This window comes from Oncorhynchus gorbuscha, linkage group LG11 (genome assembly GCF_021184085.1).
Source record: "Oncorhynchus gorbuscha isolate QuinsamMale2020 ecotype Even-year linkage group LG11, OgorEven_v1.0, whole genome shotgun sequence".
In the NCBI taxonomy this organism is placed as follows: domain Eukaryota; kingdom Metazoa; phylum Chordata; class Actinopteri; order Salmoniformes; family Salmonidae; genus Oncorhynchus; species Oncorhynchus gorbuscha.
The window spans coordinates 67,261,328-67,288,883 of NC_060183.1; the positions used below are offsets into that span (position 1 = coordinate 67,261,328).

General features: G+C 44.6%; 1 protein-coding gene across 5 annotated transcripts in view; it reads left to right on the plus strand.

The window, feature by feature from the left end:
* Positions 1-4,139: 4,139 nt before the first annotated feature.
* Positions 4,140-27,556, plus strand: part of LOC124049150 (collagen alpha-1(XI) chain-like) — a 143,432-nt gene continuing 120,015 nt past the window's right edge. For 4 of the 5 annotated variants that reach the window (XM_046370518.1, XM_046370520.1, XM_046370521.1 and 1 more), the window contains exon 1: positions 4,140-4,554. In XM_046370518.1, coding sequence (XP_046226474.1) covers positions 4,455-4,554 — 100 coding nt within the window. In that variant the 5' untranslated portion in view covers positions 4,140-4,454. The remainder of the gene's footprint in view (positions 4,555-27,556) is intronic. The other variant, XM_046370519.1, reaches the window with a different exon arrangement.

Genomic DNA, 27,556 nt, shown 5'->3' on the forward strand with positions numbered 1-27,556 from the left:
GTCAAAAGAGACAAGGAGGGGAAATAGAGAGTTGAATTGAAGGCAGATGTTGGGAGGTTGAAGTCACCAAGTATGAAGAGCGGTGAGCCATTGTCAGGAAATGAGCTTATCAAGGTGTTCTTGTATAACAATCTAAATGTGGCTTTTAGGAAGGAGGTGAAATCAAATTCTTCTTTCAAACCACGTGGAGATACAGAATTTAATTTATATATCCACATGGCTTCTCTTTGGAGTAATTTGTTGTCATAGTCACCTCCTCTACTGTGTGGGATGAACTTTTTCGATCCCGACATTGATTTTGTTCTATAAAGTGTCTCGCAACTGGCGAGGTGATATCTTGACGTCTAATAGTGAATTTATGGCGCGGGATGTTTTCCAAAATAAATCTTATTACAAGATCACTGAAGCATATAAATAACTCATTTTGTCGTGCAATTTATACATGACTTTATCTCATAGGTCCTAGAAGTCTGAGGGCAGACAAAGTTAGAGCATTTATGGTGCTACAAGATGTACAAGCTCTACTGAGAGGAGCATCCTTTTATGAAGGCCTCTTTTCTCTCTCTGACCACATCTGATTTTACCAATATGTTTGATAGATTTCTATATAAGGTCCTACAATCAACAGTGCATATCAGAGCAAAAACCAAGCCATGAGATCGAAGGAATTGTCCTTAAAGCTCTGAGACAGGATTGTGTCAAGGCACAGATCAGGGGAAAGGTACCAAAACATTTCGGCAGCATTGAAGGTCCCCAAGAACTCAGTGGCCTCCAACTTAAAAGGAAGAAGTTTAGAGCCACCAACATCTTGGAACTGGTATTATGCAATATTGTGTGTAGATTGATGAGGGGAAACAATATGTTGTCTGTTTTAGAATAAGGCTGTAACCTAACAAAATGTGGAAAAAGTCAAGGGGTCTGTATACTTTTCGAATGCACTGTATATACAAAAGTATGTGGACACACCTTCAAATTAGTGCATTTGGCTATTTCAGCCACACCAGTTGCTGACAGGTGTATAAAATGGAGCACACCACCATGCAATCTCCATAGACAAACATTGGCAGTAGATTGGCCTTACTGAAGAGCTCAGTGACTTTCAACGTGGCACGGTCATAGAATGCAACCTTTACAACAAATCAGTTAGTCAAATTTCTACCCAGCTAGAGCTGCCCCGGTCAACTGTCAGTACTGTTAATGTGAAGTGGAAATGTCTAGGAGCAACAACAGCTCAGCCGTGAAGTGGTAGGCCACACAAGCTCACAGAACTGGACCGCCAACGGCTGAAGCACGTAGCCCGTTAAAATCATCTGTACTCAGTTGCAACACTCACTACCGAGTTCTAAACTGCCTCTGGAAGCCATGTCAGCACAATAACTATTCGTCGAGAGCTTCATGAAATGGGTTTCCGTGGCCGACTAGCCACACACAAGCCTAAGAGCACCATGCGTAATGCCAAGTGTCGGCTGGAGTGGTGCCATTGGACTCTGGAGCTGTGGAAACGCGTTTTCTAGAGTGAGTTATCACGCTTCACCATCTGGCAGTCTGACAGAAGAATCTGGTTTGACGCATGCCAGGAGAACGATACCTGCCCCAATGCATAGTGTCAACTGTAAAGTTTGTTGGAGAAGGAATAATGGCCTGGGTCTGTATTTAATCATTTGAGCTGGGCCCCTTAGATCCAGTGAAGGTCATTCTTAATGCTACAGCATACAATGACATTCTATACGATTCTGTTCTTTCAACTTTGTGGCAACAATTTGGGGCTTTTCCTGTTTCAGCATGACAATGCCCCCATGCACAAAGCGAGGTCCATACATAAATAGTTTGTCGATATCAGTGTGGAAGAACTTGACAGAACTGCAAAGAGCCCTGACTGTTCTTTCAACTTTGTGGCAACAATTTGGGGCTTTTCCTGTTTCAGCATGACAATGCCCCCATGCACAAAGCGAGGTCCATACATAAATAGTTTGTCGATATCAGTGTGGAAGAACTTGACAGAACTGCAAAGAGCCCTATCGTTCTCCTGGCATCTAATTATTTAATTATCCCCTCTGTTCTCATCTTCCTATGTCTATCCACTGCCTTCAACACCGTGAACCATCAGATCCTCCTCTCCACCCTCTCAGGGCTGCGTGTCTCTGGCTCTGCACAATCTTGGATTGCATCCTACCTGACAGACCGCTCCTACCAGGTGATGTGGAGAGGATCTGTATCTACACCACGTACTGGTGTCCCCCAGAGCTCGGTTCTAGACCCTCCCCTCTTCTCTCTATACACCAAGTCACTCGGCTCCATCATATTCTCACATGGTCTCTCCTATCATTGCTATGCAGAAGACATTCAAGTACTTTTCTCCTTCCCCCTTTTGACACCCAGGGGTTGACACGCATCTCTGCATGACTGGCACATATCTTAGCTTGGATCCCGGCCCACCACCTCAATCTCAACTTGACAAAAAGGAGCTGCTCTTCCTCCTGGGGAAAGCCTGCCCTCTCAAATACCTCTCCATCAAGGTTGACAAATCCACAGTGTCGCCCTTCCAGAGTGAAAAGAACCTTGGCGTAACCCTGGACAACACCCTGTCATCAAAGCAGTGACCCGCTCCTGCAGGTTCATGCTCTACAACATACGTAGAGTACGACCCTACTCACACAGGAAGCGGCGCAGGTCCTAATCCAGGCACTTGCCATCTCCCGTCTGGACTACTGCAACTCACTGTTGGCTGGGCTCCCTGCTTGTGCCATCATACCCCTGCAACTTATTCAGAATGCTTCAGCAAACCTGGTTTTCAACCGTCCCAAGTTCTCCCATGTTACCCCGCTCCTCCGCACGCCCCACTGGCTTCCAGTCGAAGCTCACATCCACTATAAGACCATGGTGCTTGCCTTTGGTGCAGCAAGAGGAACTACCCCTCCTAACCTTCAGGCTATGCACTCTGTTCTGCCACCTCTGGTTTCTTGGCCCTCCCACCCCTACGAAGAACACAGCTAAAGCTCTTCTATGTCCTGGCACCCCAATGGTGGAACCAGCTTCCACCTGAAGCTAGGACAGTGTAGTCCCTGCCCATCTTCCGAAACCCTACCTCTTCAAAGAGTATCTTAAGTACTTCCTGTACCAGCACTTGACCCCCCCCTCCCCTTCTAGCTCGGATTTTGCTGATAGTTACTTTATTGAGGAAACGTGTACTTACTATGCCTGTGATATGTGGTTGTCCCACCTAGTTGTCTTAAGATGAATGTCCTAACTGTATGTCCCTCTGGACAAGAGTGTCTGCTAAATGACTCAAATTGAAATGGATTTATGTCTGCTGTCCCTCATTTTACCATCTAATAGTCAAATGATAGTGTGAAAGCAGGTGAGCTGATTCTACTCTTTTTTGGACATTTTCTGGTGTTTTGTGATGGAAAACTAAGGGGGTCGAGCATAACACGCCAACCCTGATATCCATTGTGACAGGCTTGAGCTATTTTCAGTTAAATTACCCCTCCCTTTTGCACACAGCAAGCTTCCTTTCCTGCTCTCACAATGGGATTAATGGTTGATTTAAGATGAAATCATCAAACCTGTTACTTTATTTGGCATGTTGTGTAGACACTTACTAAATTATTGAACCTATGAAGTTGAATATGTGCTCTTCATGACAGAATGATCAAATTAGGTGAAATCAAAATATTTTTTATTTTATACCAAGTTATTCTTCTCAACCAATTGGTGGACCGACACAGTTTCTATTTCAGTGTGTCCACAGCTCAAATTCTCTAATTTATTATTCAAATGATTAGAATAGCTTTTCATTTGGTGTATTGGAAAGTAATGTATCGGATTTGAAAACAACATTTATCTTTAGAAGTCTTGTTGAACTATCTGTCTGTTCTTGTCCAACACGTTTTTGTCTCTCCCGCTTTAACGCCCCCTTTCATAGCGGATTGTTTGTTGTTAAAGAAAGGATTGCCCCGCGGGAGGCAAAAACTTCAGCACACCAAGAGTGGGCGTTTCACTAAACTTTTCCTCCATTCCAAAACCAATTGTAAGGCCTGTTCTATAAATCGAGCCCTCTGATTTGCTTTCCTGTCCTGTCCGCAACCTGACTGACAGCCTGCTAGGGGACCTTTTTACCCTCTAAATTACTTCCCAGGGCTCCAGTGACGACTGAGAGAGGGGGCAACACTTCTGATCGGAGGCTCAGCAGCGCAGGGTAGCCTTTTCAGAGGAGCGAGAAGAGGAGTGGAGAGGACGAGTGCGCGAGAGAGGGTGTCCCATCCGTCACACTAGCTGGATGAATCCACACTCCAAAACGTATGGCTGCTTGAGAAAATAACGCTATTTTCCCCTTCTCTCTTTCTCTGGGACCTTTGGCTACCAGTTCTCTCCTAATCACAAGTTGTCACAAGTATTTTTTCAGTTGCTCTTAAAAAGTTAAACCACTTTTGTCGTGGACGTCACTGGTGACCATGGATACACATATAAGATGGAAAGTAAAACGGAGGATAAAGGACTCGCAAATCACTTTAGCGATACTTCTACTTTGTGTCACATCACAAGCCAGTTCAGGTAAGATACCACATCCTCTATTGCAGTCTATTGCTGCTGCGCACTATTTTGCCCGTTCTTAAGACAGTGATATGTTATCATGTGCAACAAGTCCGTATCATACATATCATTGTGCAACGTCAATTCTACGCCCCTCTTTTAAACCATGATTTAATTGTCTGGTTACTGGAATATGGTCCACATTCATATTGGTGTCATAAACTGAAATGACCGCAGGCCCAGTCAAGGCTTTTTAAAGAATGGCACTGGTGCTTGTTCGTATACTTTGTACAGTATTGCTCAGTGTGTTGATAAAGTCTATCGATTTGGTAAGAGCCCGCTGCATAGAGGACTTGCAGCGCCAAAAGATAACTATTTTTCCAGCAATTTTTCCAGAAACTCTTCAGATTACCTTCTCTGCCTCCAGCGATGGATTACTGCATTCTGAAAGATGGGGTCCTCCTGCGCCATCTATAGTGCGTTTTCTGATGCACATCATTAAGCATATATTATTAGAATCGTTAAGTCTTTAAAATGTATTGTGCTGTGCGCACATAGGCTACACCTTGCTATGCTGGATGATAGGACTACTGTAAAGATATAGAGCGTACTTTTTATAGTGTTGAATTGATCAACCTGGAAACCAAGCTCACCTTTTATAGCCTATAGGAAAATAATTTGTCGATACATTGTAGACTATTTCTTCTTTAGGCATACTTCATTGAAATGTATTTTCATAGTCTAACTGAAAACAAACTTTATGCAGCATTGTGGATATGATATAAAATATATAGTAATTTCTTGTGGGTTTCATATCTGGCAAGCTTTTGCGCTTTAGTTGGTATTTTAGACATGATGACATGTACATCCATGAGCTTAATGTGCTCCATATTGACATATGGAACAGTTGACTTTAAAGTTCAAATGGGTATTTTTTTAATGAGAAACCGAATGGAGCGCAACTCTCGTGAGAGGGCGTGGCCGTCTGTCTGAAGTGGCTGCGTGGAGCCGACGTTTGGCATTTCATTGTGGGCAGGGATGCGCATGGACGTACCACAAATGGTCAATAAAAGAGTGTAATGTCTCTGTGAAATCGTCTCCCATAAACATTCGCCTTGCTATCCTCCAGCTGTATGTTTTATATGCACTCTATGATGAGAAAACAAGGTTAGTGATCACCTGTAACCAAAGCTTTTTTAAAGGGTTTTTGCAATCAGGCTCTTTTATTCTACTTCCCAACACCTTTTTAGAACTCAAATCACTTTTGGAAATGAATTGTGTGAGTTACATGTTGCTAGATGAAAGAAAGTGGTTCATGCTGTGGACAGGAGCTTCAGTGGGTGATGTGGGGGATTTGAGTCAGGCCTAGTGTCATACATATATTATTAGCTCACTGGCCTGCATGGCACGGCACGGTAGGTGGCCTCAGCTTGAATGCTGGCTACTGTGGAGCTCTCAGCCAGTCAGAAATCCAGTCAGTTAGTCAGTTAAAAGCAGTGGAGGCTGCTGAGCGGAGGACAGCTCATAGTAATGGCTGGAATGGAGTCAATGGAATGGTATTAACCAATGGAAACCACATGTTTGATACCCTTCCATTGACTTATATTCCAGCCATTATTATGAGCTGTCCTTCCCTCAGCAGCCTCCACTCGCTAAAAGGCTGTTAGATTAACATATGGCCTGGTCTGTTCCTTCCACATACCTCAATATGAGAGGTGGAGATCTGGACTGGATTAAATTCCCTTTAACTGTAATTTGGTAACACAATGGGATTTCCAATCAACCTAAATTGTATGGGCCTGGAAAGACGAGTCTGAGTCGTGTGCTTATGATTGAAACAATTACATATTCATGTGAATCCTGAATGCAGACGTTGATTGATTATTGACTATGACCCTTTGGACTTCATGAAGTCGGGGCGGCAGGGTAGCCTAGTGGAATAGTAAGCGAAGGTTGCAAGTTCAAACCCCCGAGCTGACAAGGTACAAATCTTTCTTTCTACCCCTGAACAGGCAGTTAACCCACTGTTCCTAGGCTGTCATTGAAAATAAGAATTTGTTCTTAACTGACTTGCCTATTTAAATAAAGGTAAAATGAAGGCTTGGCTTTGAACTTTCTTCCCTATGGGAGAAATGGACACATCTCCCTTGAAAAATTGGTATTCTGATCTCACTGCAACCTGGTAAAATAAAGGTAAAAAAATCCAGGGGGTGTGGTCTTGTATGTGATTGACAGACCCAGTTCCCAGTCATGTCAGATGACGTGGAGAGTTGGACTGGAGTTTAACTAGGACTGAAGGGCGTGGGACAACTCACTATGATGCTGCATCCTTCAATCAGCTCTTAAAGACCAACAGAAAACAACCAGAGGCTTGTTAAATGATTGTCTGTGATGCTGCAACACTTCCTGAAACCAGGACGCATGCAAGTACGAATGGAGTTTATGAATTGGTATTGGCTAGCAAGAGGTTTATTACATTGCTATTGCTGCCAATGTCAACCTAAGCAGTGTTACAATAATCAAATCATCAATCATGGAAATATTTATTTTACAGGAAATAAGCATAATACATATTTCTAGCTATATTATCAAAAATAACTTTCAACTGAAAAGTGGATAGCATTTCACCAAGTTAGGTAACCTGGTCAACAGTTTAGGATACAGTGCCTTCGGAAAGTATTCAGACCCCTTGACTTTTTCCACATTTTGTTACGTTACAGCCTTTTTATAAAATGGATTAAAAAACATTGTTTCCCTCATCGATCTATACACAATACCCCATAATGACAAAAGAAAAATAGATTTTTAGACATTTTTGCTCGTTCAAATATGTTTTATATTTTTATAGCACATTTACATAAGTATTCAGACCTTTAACTCAGTAATTTGTTGAAGCACCTTTGGCAGCGATTACAGCATAGAGTCTTCTTGGGTATGACGCTACAAGCTTGGCACATCTATATTGTAGATGTGCCAAGCTGCAGAACCTCTCAAGATCTGTTAGGTTGGATGGGGAGCGTTGCTGCACAGCTATTTTCAGGTCTATCCAGCGATTTTCGATCGGGTTCAAGTCCGGGCTCTGGCTGGGCCACAAAGAATATTCAGAGACATGTCCTAAAGCCACACCTGCGTTGTCTTTGTTGTGTGCTTAGGGTCGTTGTCCTGTTGGAAGGTGAACCTTTGCCCCAGTCTGAGGTCCTGAGCACTCTGGAGCAGGTTTTCATCAAGGATCCCTCTGTACTTTGCTCCGTTCATCTTTGCCTCGACAAGTCTCCCAGTCCCTGCCGATGAAAAACAGCCCCACAGCATGACGCTGCCATCACCGTAGGGATGGCGCCTGGTTTCCTCCAGACGTAACGGTTGGCTTTCAGGCCAAAGAGTTCAATCTTGGTTTCATCAGACCATAGAATCTTGTTTCTCATGGTCTGAGAATCTTTAGGTGCCTGTTGGCAAACTTCAAGTGGGCTGTCATGTGTTTTTTACTGAGGAGTGGCTTCTGTCTGGCCACTCTACCATATTTATTCACCTTTATTTAACCAGGTAAGCTATTTGAGAACAAGTTCTCATTTACAACTGCGACCTGGCCAAGATAAAGCAAAGCAGTGCGACAGAAACAACAACACGGAGTTACGCATGGAATAAACAAGCATACAGTCAATAACACAATAGAAAAAATGAAAGTCTATATACAGTGTGGGCAAATGGCGTGAGGAGGTAAGGCAATAAATAGGCCATAGTAACAAAGTAATTACAATTTAGCAGAGTAACACTGGAGTGATAAATGAGCAGATGATGATGAGCAGATGATGGTAAGTAGTGATACTGGTGTGCAAAAGAGCAGCAAAGTAAATAAAAACAATATGGGGATGAGGTAGGTAGATTTGGTGGGCTATTTACAGATGGACTATGTACAGCTGCAGCGATCGGTTAGCCGCTCAGAGAGCTGATGTTTAAAGTTAGTGAGGGAAATGTAAGTCTCCAGCTTCAGAGATTTTTGCAATTTGTTCCAGTCACTGACAGCAGAGAACTGGAAGGAAAGGCGGCCAAAGGAGGTGTTGGCTTTGGGGATGACCAGTGAGATATACGTGCTGGAGCGCATGCTACGGGCGGGTGTTGTTATCGTGACCAGTGAGCTAAGATAAGGCGGAGCTTTACCTAGCATAGACTTTTAAAAATATTTTTTTATCCGTTATTTTACAGGGGAGAGGAGGGGGATGAATGAGTCAATTGTAAACTTATAGATGACCTGGAGCCAGTGGGTCTGGCGACGAATATGTAGGAAGGGCCAGCGGACTAGAGCATACAGGTCGCAGTGGTGGGTGGTATAAGGCGCTTTGGTAACAAAACGGATGGCACTGTGATAGACTACATCCAATTTGCTGAGTACAGTATTGGAAGCTATTTTGTAGATAACATCGCCGAAGTCGAGGATCGGTAGGATAGTCAGTTTTACTAGGGTAAGTTTGTCAGCATGAGTGAAGGAGGCTTTGTTGCGAAATAGAAAGCTGATTCTAGATTTGATTTTGGATTGGAGATGTTTGATATGAGTCTGGAAGGAGAGTTTACAATCTAGCCAGACACTTATTTGTAGTTGTCCACGTATTCTAGGTCAGAACCATCCAGAGTAGTGTTGCTAGTCGGGCGGGCGGGTGCGGGCAGCGAATGGTTGAAAAGCATGCATTTTGTTTTACTAGTGTTTAAGAGACGTTGGAGGCCACGGAAGGAGTGTTGTATGGCATTGAAGCTCGTTTGGAGGTTTGTTAACACAGTGTCCAAAGAAGGACCAGATGTATACAGAATGGTGTCGTCTCCATAGAGGTGGATCAGGGAATCACCCGCAGCAAGAGCGACATCGTTGATATATACAGAGAAGAGAGTCGGCCCAAGAATTGAACCCTGTGGTACCCCCATAGAGACGGCCAGAGGTCCTGGACAACAGGGCCTCCGATTTGACACACTGAACTTTGTCTGCGATGTAGTTGGTGAACCAGGCGAGGCAGTCATTTGAGAAACCAAGGCTATTGACTCTGCCAATAAGAATACGATGATTGACAGTCGAAAGCCTTGGCCAGGTCGATGAAGACGGCTGCACAGTTCTGTCTTTTATCGATGGCGGTTATGATATCGTTTAGTACCTTGAGCGTGGCTGAGGTACACCCGTGACCGGCTCGGAAACCAGATTGCACAGCGGAGAAGATATGGTGGGATTCGAAATGGTCAGTGATCTGTTTATTAACTTGGCTTTCAAAGACTTTAGAAAGGCAGGGCAGGATGGATATAGGTCTATAACAGTTTGGGTCTAGAGTGTCATAAAATCCTGATTGGTGGAGTGCTGCAGAGATGTTTGTCCTTCTGGAAGATTCTCCCAACTCCACAGAGGAACTCTGGAGCTCTGCCAGAGTGACCATCGGGTTCTTGGCCACCTCCCTGACCAAGACTCTTCTCCCCCGATTGCTCAGTTTGGCTGGGCGGCCAGCTCTAGGAAGAGTCTTGGTGGTTCCAAACTTGATGATGAAGGCCACTGTGTTCTTGGGGACCTTCAATGCTGCAGACACTTCTTCTTCCTTCTTCAGATCTGTACCTTGACACAATCCTGTTTCGGAGGTCTACTGATAATTCCTTTGACCTCATGACTTGGTTTTTGCTCTGACATTCACTGTCAACTGTAGGACCTTATATAGACAGCTGTGTGCCTTTCCAAATCATGTCCAATTATTTGAGTTTACCACAGGTGGACTCCAATCAAGTAGTTGAAACATCTCAAGGATGATCAATGGAAACAGGATGCACCTGAGCTCAATTTTGAGACTCATAGCAAAGGGTCTGAATACTTCAATAGATAAGGTATTTCTGTTTTTATTTTTAAAAATACATTTGCAGACATTTTAAAATGTAATCCAGCTCATTTTATCCGAACATCTATTAGACTTTCTTTTAGAATAAGGCTGTAAGAAAGCAAGGGGTCTGAATACATTCCTAATGCACTGTATATTGGAAAACAGTCAGCTTTGATTTACAGCTTGTGAAAGATGTGTCCCATCAGGGCAGCCAGACTGTATGATTAACCGGTAATTAAAAGGAATGAGGCCAGGTTCTCCAGAGTTCAGCTGTAAAGGACTTATTATCCTGATCCAAACCAGATGACCCTCTCCAGCCCCATTCTCAGGACTGTGAATGATGTCAGAAGCACCAGGTAGAACCCTTTTTGGTTCCAGGTAGAACCCTTTTGGGTTAGAAACCTCTGTAGAACGATTTCTACATAGAAACAAAAAATGGTTCTACCTGCAACCAAAAATGGTTCTTCAAAGGGTTCTCCTATGGGGACTTTAAGGTTCTTGACAGCACCTTTTTTTCTTAGAGTGTATAGACTTCCGTAGCACCTCTGATTCTGATCAGGCTTATTAATCATCACATAGCCCTGTTTCAGATCCCTTTGTGCTGTCTTGCCTACTCATGGCCTTAGGAGTTGGCAAAACAGCACAAACATATTTGGGACCAGGCTAGACTTCACCAACAGTACTAATCAGACGTTTGGACACACCTACTCATTCAAAGGTTTTTCTTAATTGTTACAATTTTCTACAGACATTAAAATGATGAAATAACACATATAGAATAATGTAGTAACCAAAAAAAGCGTTAAACAAATCAAAATCTATTTTATATTTTAGATCCTTCACAGTAGCCACCCTACCCTTTGCCTTGATGACAGCTTTGAACACTCTTGGCATTCTCGCAACCAGCTTCACCTGGAATGATTTTCCAACAGCCTTGAATGAGTTCCCACATATGCTGAGCACTTGTTGGCGGCTTTTCCTCCACTCTGCAGTCCAACTCATTCCAAACCATCTCAATTGGGTTGAGGTCGGGTGATTGTGGAGGCCAGGTCATCTGATGCAGCACTCCGCTCTCCTTCTTGGTCAAATAGCCCTTACACATTCTGGAGGTGTGTTGGGTCATTATCCTGTTGAAAAACTAATTATAGTCTCATAAGCGTAAACCAGATGGGATGGCGTATCGCTTCAGAATTCTGTGGTAGCCAAGCTGGTTAAGTGTGCCTTGAATTCTAAATAAATCCCTGTCAGTGTCACCAGCAAAGCACCCCACACCATCACACCTCTTCCTCCATGCTTCACCGTGGGAACCACACATGCAGAGATATTAATTACATTTTGGATGGTGTATCAATACAGATAATTAATATGGGGTGTGTTGTTTCATGTGGTTATTGTTTAGTAGCATTTACTGTTATTGGCTTCTCTTTTGTTGACAAATATTTGTATCTATATAAATATATTTACATCCATGTCTTGTTCTCCATTCCCTTTCCAAATTAGATTATATATATATATTTTTACACAAGTCTCAACTCATTACAATTAAATGTTATTGTGTAGGGATTTGATACAACATTTCATTGTCCCAGAACTTTGAACAAACAGATGCCAAACCCCATAAAAGATGTCGGTAATGAAAAGGAGAGAACAAAACAGAACTGTTTTTACCCTCAAAACTGTCAAGATCGAGGTCTCAATGATGAAGTCATTTGAACTGTACTAGGATCAGATATATAATGACAAAAACATCTTCAAACCCAAGTGTCACCTCAGTTCGGTGTTTATTTATGACTTGGTTATCTTCTCTTGACAAAAATGAGAGGAGTACAGAGTGAAAGTCTGGTAATGACAGGAGACCAATAAGAGACAGGTTTCCTCTGTGTGATGGATGGGGTCAGAGGTTAAAGTTTGAGGATCATTACCTTCAGGTGACCAGCGCTGATGATTTACAGTTTCAGAGCCCTTGGGAAAGGAATCATCTTGCTGCTAACGTAAGATCTTTAGCAGTTAGATCATCATTCATCCATTGCCTACTAGTGAAAAAGATGAAACTCACCCCTGGTGAGTCACTGGCTGTTCAGGACAGGAGGGACAGAGAAAGAGAGAGAGGTGCATTGTGGGTACCTTGTCGAACTTGCGTGACTTGATTTCCTGATACACAAAAAATCTGGAATGCTTTGCTTTGGAACACCATGCCCATTCTTCATTCTGGCTTTGATGACATTTTCAAGAACTAAAAACAAAGATGACCGAATGTGATTTAATGGTTAAACATGGATGATAAATAACTGACTTTAATAAAACTGATATTTTGCCAAAGTGCAGATATCTGGGTCTATCTAGATCTCTCGCTTAATAATGCTTGTTTTAAAGAGCTTTATTCCCTGACCTTGATGAGGGCAGCTTTATTTTGCTTTCTTGTGAAAGTTGTTGTATTAGCCATGTGGCTGCTTCTCAGAGGCTAGGCTTTGCTCCCAAAATGTTTCTTTATGTGTGGGGAAAACAGATTAAAGAGAAGTGCACTGTTTCCACCAAGTCGCCCACCGGAATCAATGGGATCTTTTCTTAAAGCTTCAACATGTTTCTCCTGGTTTGTTATCATTCATTAAGAAAAGGTTTTTGAATGGTCTGTTTCAGTAGGAACATTCCCCTAGGCATGTCAAACTGCTTTATTCATCACAAATACTTGAATAACATTCCTTGAATACCTGGGTAAAATGAAAACGTGGGTGGATTGGGGCCGAAGCCAATGACTACTCGATATGTAAACGTTGACTACAGTGCTTGATGTTTTCAGCCTGAGAAGGACTATGGGTAATGGAGTCTTTGTGGTTTTAAGATTCATGGAGTTTTTCTAATGTTTGACATTTAGTTTTTATTTATTTGTTTTTTGATATAAAATATGAGATTATAAGAAAGAAACACTTGTTGTTTCACTGTGTTCAACATCTGGATCCGATAAGCTCCATTGTGCCGTCTGGCGTCTGCTGATCCTAAAAAAATAGGGGGAAAAATGCGTTCCAGATGTTTTTATCCCCCTCCTGGTGGAACAAAGCACTATGAAATAAAGCACTGTTTCACTTTTCTAAAGAAAGATATACCTCTAGTACCTCACTGGTTTTAGAGTTGAGGCTTTTCGCTGGAAAAATAGCTGCGTCCCATTCGGTGAGTTTTGGTGAGATGTTTTAGAGATGGTGTACGTTTCATAGCAGCCAGGTTTGGAGCCATGAAAAGCAGCCTGGGTCATGGAAATGTTATTTTTGTGTAAAGGTAGACTTTACTATGGGGGTCAAAGGTCAAGCACAGATGGGCCACAGCGGTTTTCCATCCTTTTGGCCCACTGTCAGAACAGTTCCTCTACAAAAGTTTCCATGATGGATTGGATGCACCTTTTTTATCATATTACCCCTAATGTCCTTCATGTGTGCTATGGAAGAAGAGGGCAAGGTTGTTACTGACTGATGTAACTGATGCAGAATGTTTATGGCCTCCAAACCTGGTGTTGCAATGGAAACCTCTGGAACTGTCCTGTTCTGGCTGCAACATGGTGAGACACAGACACAGGTACCATACCGGTGGCATTTCAGCATTGCAATCAAGTAATAAAAACACAGCCATGAAACCCAAATTGAAGAAAGTTCAATTCAGAGTGCAATCCCCAATCTCAACCCCATCATTATTAGTAATTGTTTGTCCCTTTTTGAGCAAATGCAGTTTCTGCTCCAGTTTTTCAATGGCCATATTCTTATCGCTCAATATGGGAAATAATAAGTGGTGGTTCTTTGGTGTGAAAAGAGTGTGTGTGCTTGTGTGTGTGTCTATTGTCGTGGTGCAGGGAAAGGAATCTGAGTTTGCTGGACTGTGGAGAGAAGCAGTGACCCTGCAATCTCATGATCCACTTCAGACTGTGAATGCAGCCATTATGGTGTGGAACTAAACTGTCTGGGCCGTTGAACGGTTCATGGTTTAGTTTATGACCCCTGACCTCCAACCAGCTCCATCCAACGCCTGATCAACAGAAAAGACTGACAGTCTTCTTTTTATATCTGTGCAGATGACGGAATGGAATGGCTGATAAAATAATTTTGACTCTGCCTGTCAGATTGAAGGAGATCCTTTGTATTCCACTCATGTCATAAATATGTTTGTGTCGTGTTAGGGACAGGGAAACACTGTTCTCTCAACAGTTCATAAGGAGACTGCTCCAAAGGACCATGGGGCATCTTATTGGCCGTCTTCCCACAGAAGCTGTAGAGCCAGGTTTTCCAGGACAGTGATTTGATGGAGACTATGTTCAGGCTTGGACATGATCCTCTATTGAAAAGGTGAATATAGGGTATTATCTTGATTTCATAGTGAAAAGTTGAGTCCTTTCAGATAATTAACTCAATATGCTGTGGGTTTAATTCCCAAAGCCCCAGTAATGGTTGTAGGGATTTTAGTATTTTCAATAGTGGGTCTTTCAACAGATGTGGTACCATGCCAGTCGTTTACCTTTTAGTCATTTAGCAGACACTGTTATCTAGAGCAACTTACAGGATCAATTGCATATTTTTCTCCTAGTCAGCTTGGGGATTTGAGTAAGCTACCTTTTGGTTACTGGCTCACTGCTATTAACCGCTAGGCGACCTGCCACCCTTTTGTTGCAGTTGGTAGAGTGGTGTCAGGGCCTATGCCTGTTTTCACTCATCATCTGTCCTGTATACACTGTAAGTCCATAAGTGGTATAGGCCTACTTCTCACTGTAGCTCTTTTCCAGCCAAAATCATTGGGTATTCACTATTCAGCTCTCTAGGATAGCAGTACTGTTCTCTATTAAGGGGTATTATAATGATTGAGCATGGAAAGCAATGCTATGAGTCATCCTTTCCAATCCCCATCCCCAGTCAGCACTAGCCTCAATCCTAGCCACAACCTGGGAAGCAGAACTACTGAATGAAGCATTTTAGGGTGAAATGGCACAATTATCTTCCCCTGGTAGCTAAACCCCACTGTGGAAACCTCACTGCTTCAGTTGGAGACATTCTATTTCTCTTTATTAGGTGAGAAAATGTGTGTGTGTGTGTGGGGGGGGGGTGATGATGGTTGGAAAGACTGTATGAAAGAGAGACAGACAGACAGACAGACAGACAGACAGACAGACAGACAGACAGACAGACAGACAGACAGACAGACAGACAGACAGACAGACAGACAGACAGACAGACAGACAGACAGACAGACAGACAGACAGACAGACAGACAGACAGACAGACAGACAGACAGAGAGAAACCACATCTGCTCACTCAGCATCACTACAGTTAGTTTGCTCAGACCTAGGGCAGGACAGCAACCACAGAGGGAATTACGCCTGCTTACAGAGCTGCTATAGATGGAACAAAATGACGTTGAACAATACAGAACGGTACATTTACAGTGTGAGAATCTTTTGAATGTGGTGAAAGGGGAGTCTGTGTGCTCCTTCATCCCCTGGCAGGTGGGCTCTATGTCTCCTCCTATAATGTCAGTGGTAGTATCAGGCCAGGGCAGGACAACCAATCCCCCACCCACTCAAAACTGGGACAGGAATTGGTTGCTATGGAGACATTGGAAGCAAGTTTCAAAGATTTTTCACAGGAGGTTGTATCTCCTGGCAAGTTTCGTCTGTGTACAAGTCTGACTGCATGGTGTTTGACTGGTCATTAGAGCCCATTGCAACATGGTTGGAACAGAAGGCCATTTTTTTCTGAGCAACACAAGTTGATTTATAACATCAATATAGTTCCTTTCCTCAAAAAGAATAAACCCTAAGCAAGAGGGTTTTCTAAATCATATCCCCTAACCAAGAACATATCTGTTTATCAAATCACTGGAGGCTGTTCCTTAAATCTGCCAATGATTCATGTGTTTTTGCTTCCAGAAAATATTGTAGCTAATAATAAGATTTCGTTTTTCATGTTTCTAAAGCAATGGCTTGAAGTTTATTTTCATGAGTAATTTGTTTGTTATAATTTTGGTTGTCATGTTTAATTTGGATTGAGGCATACAATACTTTGCATAAGTAGGCCTCAAAGCCTGTATGAAAGTATTTCTCTGTGGCTGAGCGACAACTTTTCTGGCAAAGCTTTCTGGGTCATTGAGTTAACTGATGATGCCATGGAATTATAGTTTGTGTCTGTGAATGAAGGGATGCATTCTACTTTCAACTCATTCCTGCATTTGAAAGAAAACAGCTCAGGTTTGATTCTCATCATTTCCACAAAAGTTCAAGCAATTCACATAATTGGTTCAAAGTGGGTCATTCTAGCAACAGCCAGACAGCTGAGATCCAAAAGTCCGATAGCAATTGGAAAGTACTGTCTGTTCTGGTGTGTGTGTGTGTGTGTGTGTTAGGCCTTTATTAGTGTTATTCTGTTATAGGGTTGTAGCATTTTGGAGATTTTGCTTATTTTCTCTCTGCTCTGTTCATCTTGTTCATGTCTGCCCAAAGAGCTGGTGGGGGAGATGGATTGTTCTGGAATGCGAGTGCTGTCTTGTTTTGTCGTTAGTCGTCCAGCAGTCAGCCCCCAGCCCTCAGAACGAGATCAGCAGCAAGAGAAACAGAGGATGCAAGGGAGCCCAAGGAGCGGAGGGAGGCGGAAGGATTGAGAGACAAAAAAAGTGAAAGAGAGACAGATAAAGAGGGAGAGGGAGATAAGTGGACAGAGAGAGAGAGAGAGAGAGACAGACAGAGAGAGACAGAGAGAGAGAGCGACAATGTGAGAAACAGAGAGAGAAAAGACAGAGCGAGATTCAAGAGGTGAGAGGGCAGATTGAGAGAGGGCAGAGTGAGAGAGGGCAGAGTGAACGAGGGCAGAGTGAGAGAGGGCAGAGTGAGAGAGGGCAGAGTGAACGAGGGCAGAGTGAACGAGGGCAGAGTGAGAGAGGGCAGAGTGAGAGAGGGCAGAGTGAACGAGGGCAGAGTGAACAAGGGCAGAGTGAGAGAGGGCAGAGTGAGAGAGGGCAGAGTGAACGAGGGCAGAGTGAACGAGGGCAGAGTGAGAGAGGGCAGAGTGAGAGAGGGCAGAGTGAGAGAGGGCAGAGTGAACGAGGGCAGAGTGAGAGAGGGCAGAGTGAGAGAGGGCAGAGTGAGAGAGGGCAGAGTGAGAGAGGGCAGAGTGAACGAGGGCAGAGTGAGAGAGGGCAGAGTGAGAGAGGGCAGAGTGAACGAGGGCAGAGTGAACGAGGGCAGAGTGAGAGAGGGCAGAGTGAGAGAGGGCAGAGTGAACGAGGGCAGAGTGAGAGAGGGCAGAGTGAACGAGGGCAGAGTGAGAGAGGGCAGAGTGAGAGAGGGCAGAGTGAACGAGGGCAGAGTGAGAGAGGGCAGAGTGAGAGAGGGCAGAGTGAGAGAGGGCAGAGTGAGAGAGGGCAGAGTGAGAGAGGGCAGAGTGAACGAGGGCAGAGTGAGAGAGGGCAGAGTGAGAGAGGGCAGAGTGAACGAGGGCAGAGTGAACGAGGGCAGAGTGAGAGAGGGCAGAGTGAGAGAGGGCAGAGTGAACGAGGGCAGAGTGAAGGAGGGCAGAGTGAGAGAGGGCAGAGTGAGAGAGGGCAGAGTGAACGAGGGCAGAGTGAACGAGGGCAGAGTGAGAGAGGGCAGAGTGAGAGAGGGCAGAGTGAGAGAGGGCAGAGTGAACGAGGGCAGAGTGAGAGAGGGCAGAGTGAGAGAGGGCAGAGTGAGAGAGGGCAGAGTGAACGAGGGCAGAGTGAGAGAGGGCAGAGTGAGAGAGGGCAGAGTGAACGAGGGCAGAGTGAACGAGGGCAGAGTGAGAGAGGGCAGAGTGAGAGAGGGCAGAGTGAACGAGGGCAGAGTGAGAGAGGGCAGAGTGAGAGAGGGCAGAGTGAACGAGGGCAGAGTGAGAGAGGGCAGAGTGAACGAGGGCAGAGTGAACGAGGGCAGAGTGAGAGAGGGCAGAGTGAACGAGGGCAGAGAGAGAGAGGGCAGAGTGAACGAGGGCAGAGTGAACGAGGGCAGAGTGAGAGAGGGCAGAGTGAACGAGGGCAGAGTGAGAGAGGGCAGAGTGAACGAGGGCAGAGTGAGAGAGGGCAGAGTGAACGAGGGCAGAGTGAGAGGGCAGAGTGAACGAGGGCAGAGTGAGAGAGGGCAGAGTGAACGAGGGCAGAGTGAACGAGGGCAGAGTGAGAGAGGGCAGAGTGAATGAGGGCAGAGTGAACGAGGGCAGAGTGAGAGAGCATGGAGGAGTGGAGGAATGCAGTTGAGTGAGGACAGAAAGAGAAGACAAGACAAGGGATTGACAAGTACAGCCAGACTTGCTAAGAGGGAGCCACATAATAGCTGCAAAAGGAGAGGGAGAGAGAGGAGAGAAAGAATGCCTGTGTGTCTCGAGAGTGTCATTTCTCTGCAGTCAGTCTCGCTGTAAACTGAGTGTTTAAGAGTGAGCAGCAGCAACCTGCTTGAGTCAGTTTTTCCATCTTAGTCTGCTGTTGTGGAGGGGAGAGAGGGAGGGAAGACGGGAGGGAGGATGGTAGATACTGATTTATTTCTCTCTGGTCTGAGACCGCTCATTGCTCGCTGTGGAGACAATGAAGCAAACCACCTGGTATTCTCCCTGCTAAAGCAATAAAACCAGGGCTAAAGCCCTGACAGAGTAGACTGAGGAGACCAGGGCTAGAGCCCTGACAGAGTAGACTGAGAAGACCAGGGCTAAAGCCCTGACAGAGGAGACTGAGGAGACCAGGGCTAAAGACCAGGGCTAAAGACCAGGGCTAAAGCCCTGACAGAGTAGACTGAGAAGACCAGGGCTAAAGCCCTGACAGAGTAGACTGAGAAGACCAGGGCTAAATCCCTGACAGAGTAGACTGAGAAGACCAGGGCTAAAGTCCTGACAGAGTAGACTGAGAAGACCAGGGCTAAATCCCTGACAGAGTAGACTGAGAAGACCAGGGCTAAAGTCCTGACAGAGTAGACTGAGAAGCACAAGCCAGCGCTCACACACACACACACACACACACACACACACACACACACACACACACACACACACACACACACACACACACACACACACACACACACACACACACACACACACACACACACACACACACACACACACACACACACACACACACACACACACACACACACACACACACACACACACACATGAGTACACACATGCAGGCAGATGCGCATGCACGCTCACAAACATTAGTCTAGCTGGAGCTACTCTTGGCTTAGTGAGAGTGTGTCTACCTGTTTGTTGTTAGATGAGTGTGAAGTGATAAAGCTGCTGTTTTTTACACTGTTACACTAGCAGAACTCTCATACTCCCTAAAGACCATCGCTTGGAAAAGCGGGAAAAAAGCTGCAATATTACCGTTTGTCCCTCTTGAGCCACTATAGCAATAATATAACCAGAAACACTCCCTCAAAATATATACATCAACAAATCAGTCATCACGTTTTTGCAGAGGTCTTAGTCATGCAAATTTGACATCTAGCTATGATGTTTTGTGCAGTATTTCTCAAGTGGAAAAATGTGCATGAAAAGGAAAAGTCTTTCGTTGAATGACAACCAACAAACACTTCATGTTCCCGCTCCTACTAGGAGTAGGACCAATCACAGACGAAGGGGCAGGACTTCCTCTACCAAACCTGGTGTGCACGAACAGCAGAAAAAAAACTCCCCAAGACCAAAACATCACAAAATTGTTGTAATGATATATGCACAAACTGTTATGACGGGAAAGCATACGGTAAGCTTAAAACAGCACGCTGAACGATCAGCAGATGAGCGCTAGATCCACATTCAGTGTCATGTGTGCGGACCTCACATGTATGTGAATAAGAGTATGTTTTTGTCTCGGTGTGAGCACACAGTTTAGTGTGTGTGTGTGTGTGTGTAACTGACTGAATTCCATGTGTTCTTTGTCTTGTCTGGTTTCCTGTTATTCAGAGTACGATTGCAAGCTAGCTGAAGTTATTCTCCAGGAACTGTCTGTCTGACTGTGTGTGTCGTCTTGTGACTGGCACGCTCACAACGGCCTGGTCAACACCAGAGAAATGAGAGCTATGGAAACAACTGAGCCAATCTCTCTCCTCTGAAAGAGAGAGGGAGAGAGAGAAAGAGAGAGAGGGAGAAACAGACAGAGAGGGAGGTAGGGAGGCAGGGAGGGGTAGCACTTTTTCGGAACAGGGATCGTTTCAGTTGTAAGCAAATGGTCAGTAAATCAGGCAGACTGCTGCGATGCACAATGGGTTTATTATTGCTGACATTAGTGTGTGTGTGTGCATGCGTGCGTGTGTGTTGTGAGTGTGTGTGTCCTGTCAGTGTGTCTATGTAGTGGGGTGTAATGTAGTGTACGTAATGACCATAGGCTAATCGTAGAGGCGAGTCATATGATTACAAAACCAACACCCTCAGGTCAACGCTGATGGCTACCTGTCAGTTTGGAGGGTGACTGAGGGCATGTGTGTGTATTTGCACATATGTGTGTTTTTGCATGTCTGTGTGTGTGTGTGTTGGTATTTTGATCTAAGGGGTTAATTGAACATTAGCCAAAACATCACAGCCCTTATAATGCTCAGATTTGACATCTACTGTACACGTCACTTCTGGCATCCATCCAAGTTGGAATAAGAGTTAAAAGACCCCACACCCTCCCTCCCCCCATCTGGGATGCTGCGCTGTAGGAGGGGGAAGTTCTGCTTCCCACTCTGCCCTGGTTGTTTTCGCTGCCCTGTACTTTTGGCGACGGGCTGACAGACAGTCGGACAGACAGGCGGGTGGACAGAGGGTCGGCCACAGAGCCAGACTCCACGCTGCTGCTAATTGCTCTTTCTCCTCAGCGCCAGGTCAAACATGTGCCTTAGTGCCAGGAGAACACAACCAGCCTGGCCTCAGCCTACAGGAGGAGGGAGGGGAGAAACACTGGTTACATCCCAAATGGCACCCTATTGCCTTTTTAGTGCACTACTTTTGACCAGGATTTATAGGGCTCTGGTCAAAAGTAGTGCATTATGTAGGGAATAGGGTGCCATTTGGGATTCAGGCAGTGCAAGAGGGAAGAATGTTAATCCTGGTTCCTGGTCTGTAAAAAGCTCCCCCTGTTTCACTGGGCCTGTTGCCTGCCCTGCCTGCCACCAGCAGGGAATGAGACGCGTCACACTGAATGGACAACAGTCACTGAATGGACTTTGGTGTGTGTGTATGGGGGGTGGATATGTGTGTGTGTGTGTGTGTGTGTGTCGAGACTGCGTGAGACGAGTGGGTCTGCGACTGTCTTGGTACCCGGCCCAAATCAGGATTCTAAACCTGGCGCTGGAGCTACAGCTCAGAGAGAAAGACAACAACGTCTATTCCACGTTGGTTCAACGTCATAGCAACGTTGATTCAATCAGTGTATGCCAAGTGGGGGATGGAGGGAGTGAAAGAAGGGTTGGCAACCACATCAAGTCATCCCATTGCGAACGTTCTCCAGGAACAGTGTGAAGAAATGTAAAGCTTTTTAATCTCATGTTAATCCGTTTTCACTTACGATATATTTTATGAGTTCGTTATCCTTTACAGTGCTGCTACAGTACCTCCCAAAGCCAGCCTGTCTGGCAAAACAGATCTATAAAAAAAGTAAACATTGAAGGTCTCTTATATCACCAATATCAGCCTGTTGGTCCTGAAGACAGAAAAAGAACAGGGGAGGGGCGGAGAAGGGAGAGGAGAGAGGAGAAATGGAGAGGGGAAGAGGGGAGAGCATAGCCAAGGGAAGTAGGGGTTCTGAGGGCGTTGTAGCACTCCCTGAAAAATCTTACATAGTACTCTACTTTTAACCAGGGCCCGTAGGGCAGTTACATCCAGGTGTGTGTGGGTGACTTCAGGGTTGTAGTTATTATTCTGTGTAAGTTGCATCTTCTCCTGTTCTGCTGTTCTCTGTTTTAGGCTGCACTATGTGCTGTGCTACTGTAGCTATGACCCTGTGGTCGGTTTCAATGTTGCAGAGCCATTCCGCACCCAAGGTTCTGTAGCTGTCTTGGCCCCAATATGTCATTAAGCACTGGCACAGAGAAGGATGTGTGCCTGTGATGGGGCTCTGCTCCACGGTGTGCCAAGTACGGGCGATGAAAGAGAGAGAGGGGAAGAGAGAGAGAGAGGGAGAGGGGAAGAGAAAGGGGGGAGAGAATTTAATTTGATTATTAGATATTGAAGAATGAGAACTGTATAGAATGCTTTTGCTGTATAGTAAATGTCCCAGCAGCAGTCAGTCTCACACAGACAGCACCTCTCTCAGTCTTCTCTGGGAGTTCTGAGGTGTGGTCTGCCTGTGTTTACCCAGGGAATAGCTCTGGCCCTGGCTTCAGTCAGGGTTCATCCTGTTCCTAAGTTGTAGTTCCCCCAAAGGGAGCTGCCATGCTAATTAGACAAACACTTCATCTTAGTAAGGTGGGATTGAGAGCCATACCTGTGGGCTAGGATGTGGTTAACTGCCACCTCAGGAGGGTCGGAGGGAGGTGAGGGAAGTGTGACTGGGGTTTGGAGGTGTGTGTTTTTACCAAACTGCGGTTGAATTGGGCTAAACACACATCTACACACAGAAACATGCACAAATATATACAGGACAGCTTATAGAAAAAACTTGCCATACATGCTAAGCTTAAGGGTGTTTACTATCTGTACAGAGGGGAGATGTTACAGTATGTCACCCCCCTTCCCTCTCCCTATTGTCCAGTAAGAAGCTTATTGCCACTCTCCCTGTCCACGCCCCCTGGGTGACCTACTGCTGCAAGCTGAGGGGTTAGTTTAGGGTGCAGTAGGGATAGGGGGTAGGACACCCCCTCCTGTTTGCCATCTTGTACTGATGAGAATACCTTGAACACAGTAGACAAACAACAGATTTTCCTATCTACCCAGAAGGAGAATAAAGTGAGAAAAGACCAGATGAGATCTGTGAAAGGAGTGGATGGATGGGTAGAGGTAGAGGAAAGGACCAAATCAGATCTGTGAAAGGAGTGGATGGATAGGTAGAGGAAAAGACCAAATCAGATCTGTGAAAGGAGTGGATGGATGGGTAGAGGTAGAGGAAAAGACCAAATGAGATCTGTGAAATGAGTGGATGGATAGGTAGAGGTAGAGGAAAAGACCAAATCAGATCTGTGAAAGGAGTGGATGGGTAGAGGTAGAGGAAAAGACCAAATGAGATCTGTGAAAGGAGTGGATGGATGGGTAGAGGTAGAGGAAAGGACCAAATCAGATCTGTGAAAGGAGTGGATGGATGGGTAGAGGTAGAGGAAAAGACCAAATCAGATCTGTGAAAGGAGTGGATGGATGGGTAGAGGTAGAGGAAAAGACCAAATCAGATCTGTGAAAGGAGTGGATGGATGGGTAGAGGTAGAGGAAAAGACCAAATCAGATCTGTGAAAGGAGTGGATGGATGGGTAGAGGTAGAGGAAAAGACCAAATCAGATCTGTGAAAGGAGTGGATGGATGGGTAGAGGTAGAGGAAAAGACCAAATGAGATCTGTGAAAGGAGTGGATGGGTAGAGGTAGAGGAAAAGACCAGCTGAGATCTATGAAAGGAGTGGATGGATGGGTAGAGGTAGAGGAAAAGACCAAATCAGATCTGTGAAAGGAGTGGATGGATGGGTAGAGGTAGAGGAAAAGACCAAATCAGATCTGTGAAAGGAGTGGATGGATGGGTAGAGGTAGAGGAAAAGACCAAATCAGATCTGTGAAAGGAGTGGATGGATGGGTAGAGGTAGAGGAAAAGACCAGCTGAGATCTATGAAAGGAGTGGATGGATGGGTAGAGGTAGAAGAAAAGACCAGATGAGATCTGTGAAAGGAGTGGATGGATGGGTAGAGGTAGAGGAAAAGACCAAATCAGATCTGTGAAAGGAGTGGATGGATGGGTAGAGGTAGAAGAAAAGACCAGATGAGATCTGTGAAAGGAGTGGATGGATGGGTAGAGGTAGAGGAAAAGACCAAATCAGATCTGTGAAAGGAGTGGATGGATGGGTAGAGGTAGAAGAAAAGACCAGATGAGATCTGTGAAAGGAGTGGATGGATGGGTAGAGGTAGAAGAAAAGACCAGATGAGATCTGTGAAAGGAGTGGATGGATGGGTAGAGGTAGAGGAAAAGACCAAATCAGATCTGTGAAAGGAGTGGATGGATGGGTAGAGGTAGAAGAAAAGACCAGATGAGATCTGTGAAAGGAGTGGATGGATGGGTAGAGGTAGAAGAAAAGACCAGATGAGATCTGTGAAAGGAGTGGATGGGTAGAGGTAGAGGAAAAGACCAAATCAGATCTGTGAAAGGAGTGGATGGATGGGTAGAGGTAGAGGAAAAGACCAAATCAGATCTGTGAAAGGAGTGGATGGATGGGTAGAGGTAGAGGAAAAGACCAAATCAGATCTGTGAAAGGAGTGGATGGATGGGTAGAGGTAGAGGAAAAGACCAAATCAGATCTGTGAAAGGAGTGGATGGATGGGTAGAGGTAGAGGAAAAGACCAAATGAGATCTGTGAAAGGAGTGGATGGATGGGTAGAGGTAGAGGAAAAGACCAGATGAGATCTGTGAAAGGAGTGGATGGATGGGTAGAGGTAGAGGAAAAGACCAGATGAGATCTGTGAAAGGAGTGGATGGAGGGGTAGAGGTAGAGGAAGGGAAAGAGAGAGGGTATCCTGATGACAACGGTTTCCTCACCAAAAGCTGCTGATCTTTATGGGATTAGGTTGTGTCAGAGAGGACTGGCACAACCAACAGACCTCTACAGGGGTCTTGACACGGTTAGCATCGACTGCTTGATCACAGCCAAACTTCCTCCTATTCCTCCTATTCTTCTTCCTCTTCCTCCTCTTCCTCCTCCTTTTTGTCTCCAATCACTGCAACCATGTGACTCATATTGCACTATATAGGGAATAGGGTGTCATTTCCGATTTAGATGATATATTATTGAATTGCTTATAATATAATATAATATAATAATATAATATAATATTATCATAATTATAATAAGAATAATAACAAATAATATATGCCATTTAGCAGATCAAACCCACAGTGCTACTACTGAGGTAGTCCTATGGCTAGTTGGTCTCTCCAATGAAGCCATTCACACTGTTTTCTAACATACAGTGGGGCAAAAAATTAGTTAGTCAGCCACCAATTGTGCAAGTTATCCCACTTATAAATATGAGAGAGGCCTGTAATTTTCATCATAGGTACACTTCAACTATGACAGACAAAATGAGAGAAAAAAATCCAGAAAATCACATTGTAGGATTTTTAATGAATTTATTTGCAAATTATTGTGGAAAATAAGTATTTGGTCAATAACAAACAAGCAAGATTTCTGGCTCTCACAGACCTGTAACTTCTTCTCTGAGAGGCTCCTCTGTCCTCCACTCGTTACCTGTATTAATGGCACCTGTTTGAACTTATCAGTATAAAAGACACCTGTCCACAACCTCAAACAGTCACAATCCAAATTCCACTATGGCCAAGACCAAAGAGCTGTCAAAGGACACTTTGACTGAATCTGCAATAGGTAAGCAGCTTGATTTGAAGAAATCAACTGTGGGAGCAATTATTAGGAAATGGAAGACATACAAGATCACTGATAATCTCCCTCGATCTGGGGCTCCACGCAAGATCTCACCCGGTGGGGTCAAAATGATCACAAGAATGGTGAGCAAAAATCCCAGAATCACATGGGGGGACCTAGTGAATGACCTGCAGAGAGCTGGGACCAAAGTAACAAAGCCTACCATCAATAACACACTACGCCGCCAGGGACTCAAATCCTGCAGTGCCAGACGTGTCCCCCTGCTTAAGCCAGTGCATGTCCAGGCCCATCTGAAGTTTGCTAGAGAGCATTTGGATGATCCAGAAGAAGATTGGGAGAATGTCATATGGTCAGATGAAACCAAAATATAACTATTTGGTAAAAACTCAGCTCGTCGTGTTTGGAGGACAAAGAATGCCGAGTTGCATCCAAAGAACACCATACCTACTGTGAAGCATGGGGTGGAAACATCATGCCTTGGGGCTGTTTTCTGCAAAGGGACCAGGACGACTGATCCGTGTAAAGGAAAGAATGAATGGGGCCATGTATCGTAAGATTTTGAGTGAAAACCTCCATCAGCAAGGGCGTTGAATATGAAACGTGCCTGGGTCTTTCAGCATGACAATGATCCCAAACACACCGCCCGGGCAACGAAGGAGTGGCTTCGTAAGAAGCATTTCAAGGTCCTGGAGTGGCCTAGCCAGTCTCCAGATCTCAACCCCATAGAAAATCTTTGGAGGGAGTTGAAGGTCTGTGTTGCCCAGCAACAGCCCCAAAACATCACTGCTCTAGAGGAGATCGGCATGGAGGAATGGGCCAAAATACCAGCAACAGTGTGTGTGAACCTTGTGAAGACTTACAGAAAACGTTTGACCTCTGTCATTGCCAACAAAGGGTATATAACAAAGTATTGAAATAAACTTTTGTTATTGACCAAATACTTATTTTCCACCATAATTTGAAAATAAATTCATTAAAAATCCTACAATGTGATTTTATTTTCTCATTTTGTCTATCATAGTTGAAGTGATGATGATGAAAAGGCCTCTCATCTTTTTAAGTGGCAGAACTTGCACAATTGGTGGCTGACTAAATACTTTTTTGCCCCACTGTACTTGCAGTCATCAGCTAATTGCATCTGTCAGTGTCATCTGTTGTGGCTGTTTGCAAAGTATAGAGCTGTTTGCTAACTTTAGCTGTTTGCTAAGTATAGAGCTGTTAGCTAACTTTAGCTGTTTGCTAAGTATAGAGCTGTTAGCTAACTTTAGGTGTTTGCTAAGTATAGAGCTGTTAGCTAACTTTAGCTGTTTGCTAAGTATAGGGCTGTTAGCTAACTGCAGCTGCTGTCAGTGTCATCTGTTGTGGCTGTTTGCTAACTATAGAGCTGTTAGCTAACTTTAGCTGTTAGCTAATTGCAGCTGTCAGTGTCATCTGTTGTGGCTGTTTGCTAAGTATAGAGCTGTTAGCTAACTTTAGCTGTTCGCTAATTGCAGCTAATTTGCCAGTTTCTAATGTTAGCTTGTACTAGCTGTTTGCTCATTGTAGTTATTGTGGTAGAGTAGACGTCTTTACATTTGAGTGAAGTGAAAGCCAACAACCCTTTCATCCCGACCCTGCCTAGCTAAGCCCAAATATAGAATAGAGGATA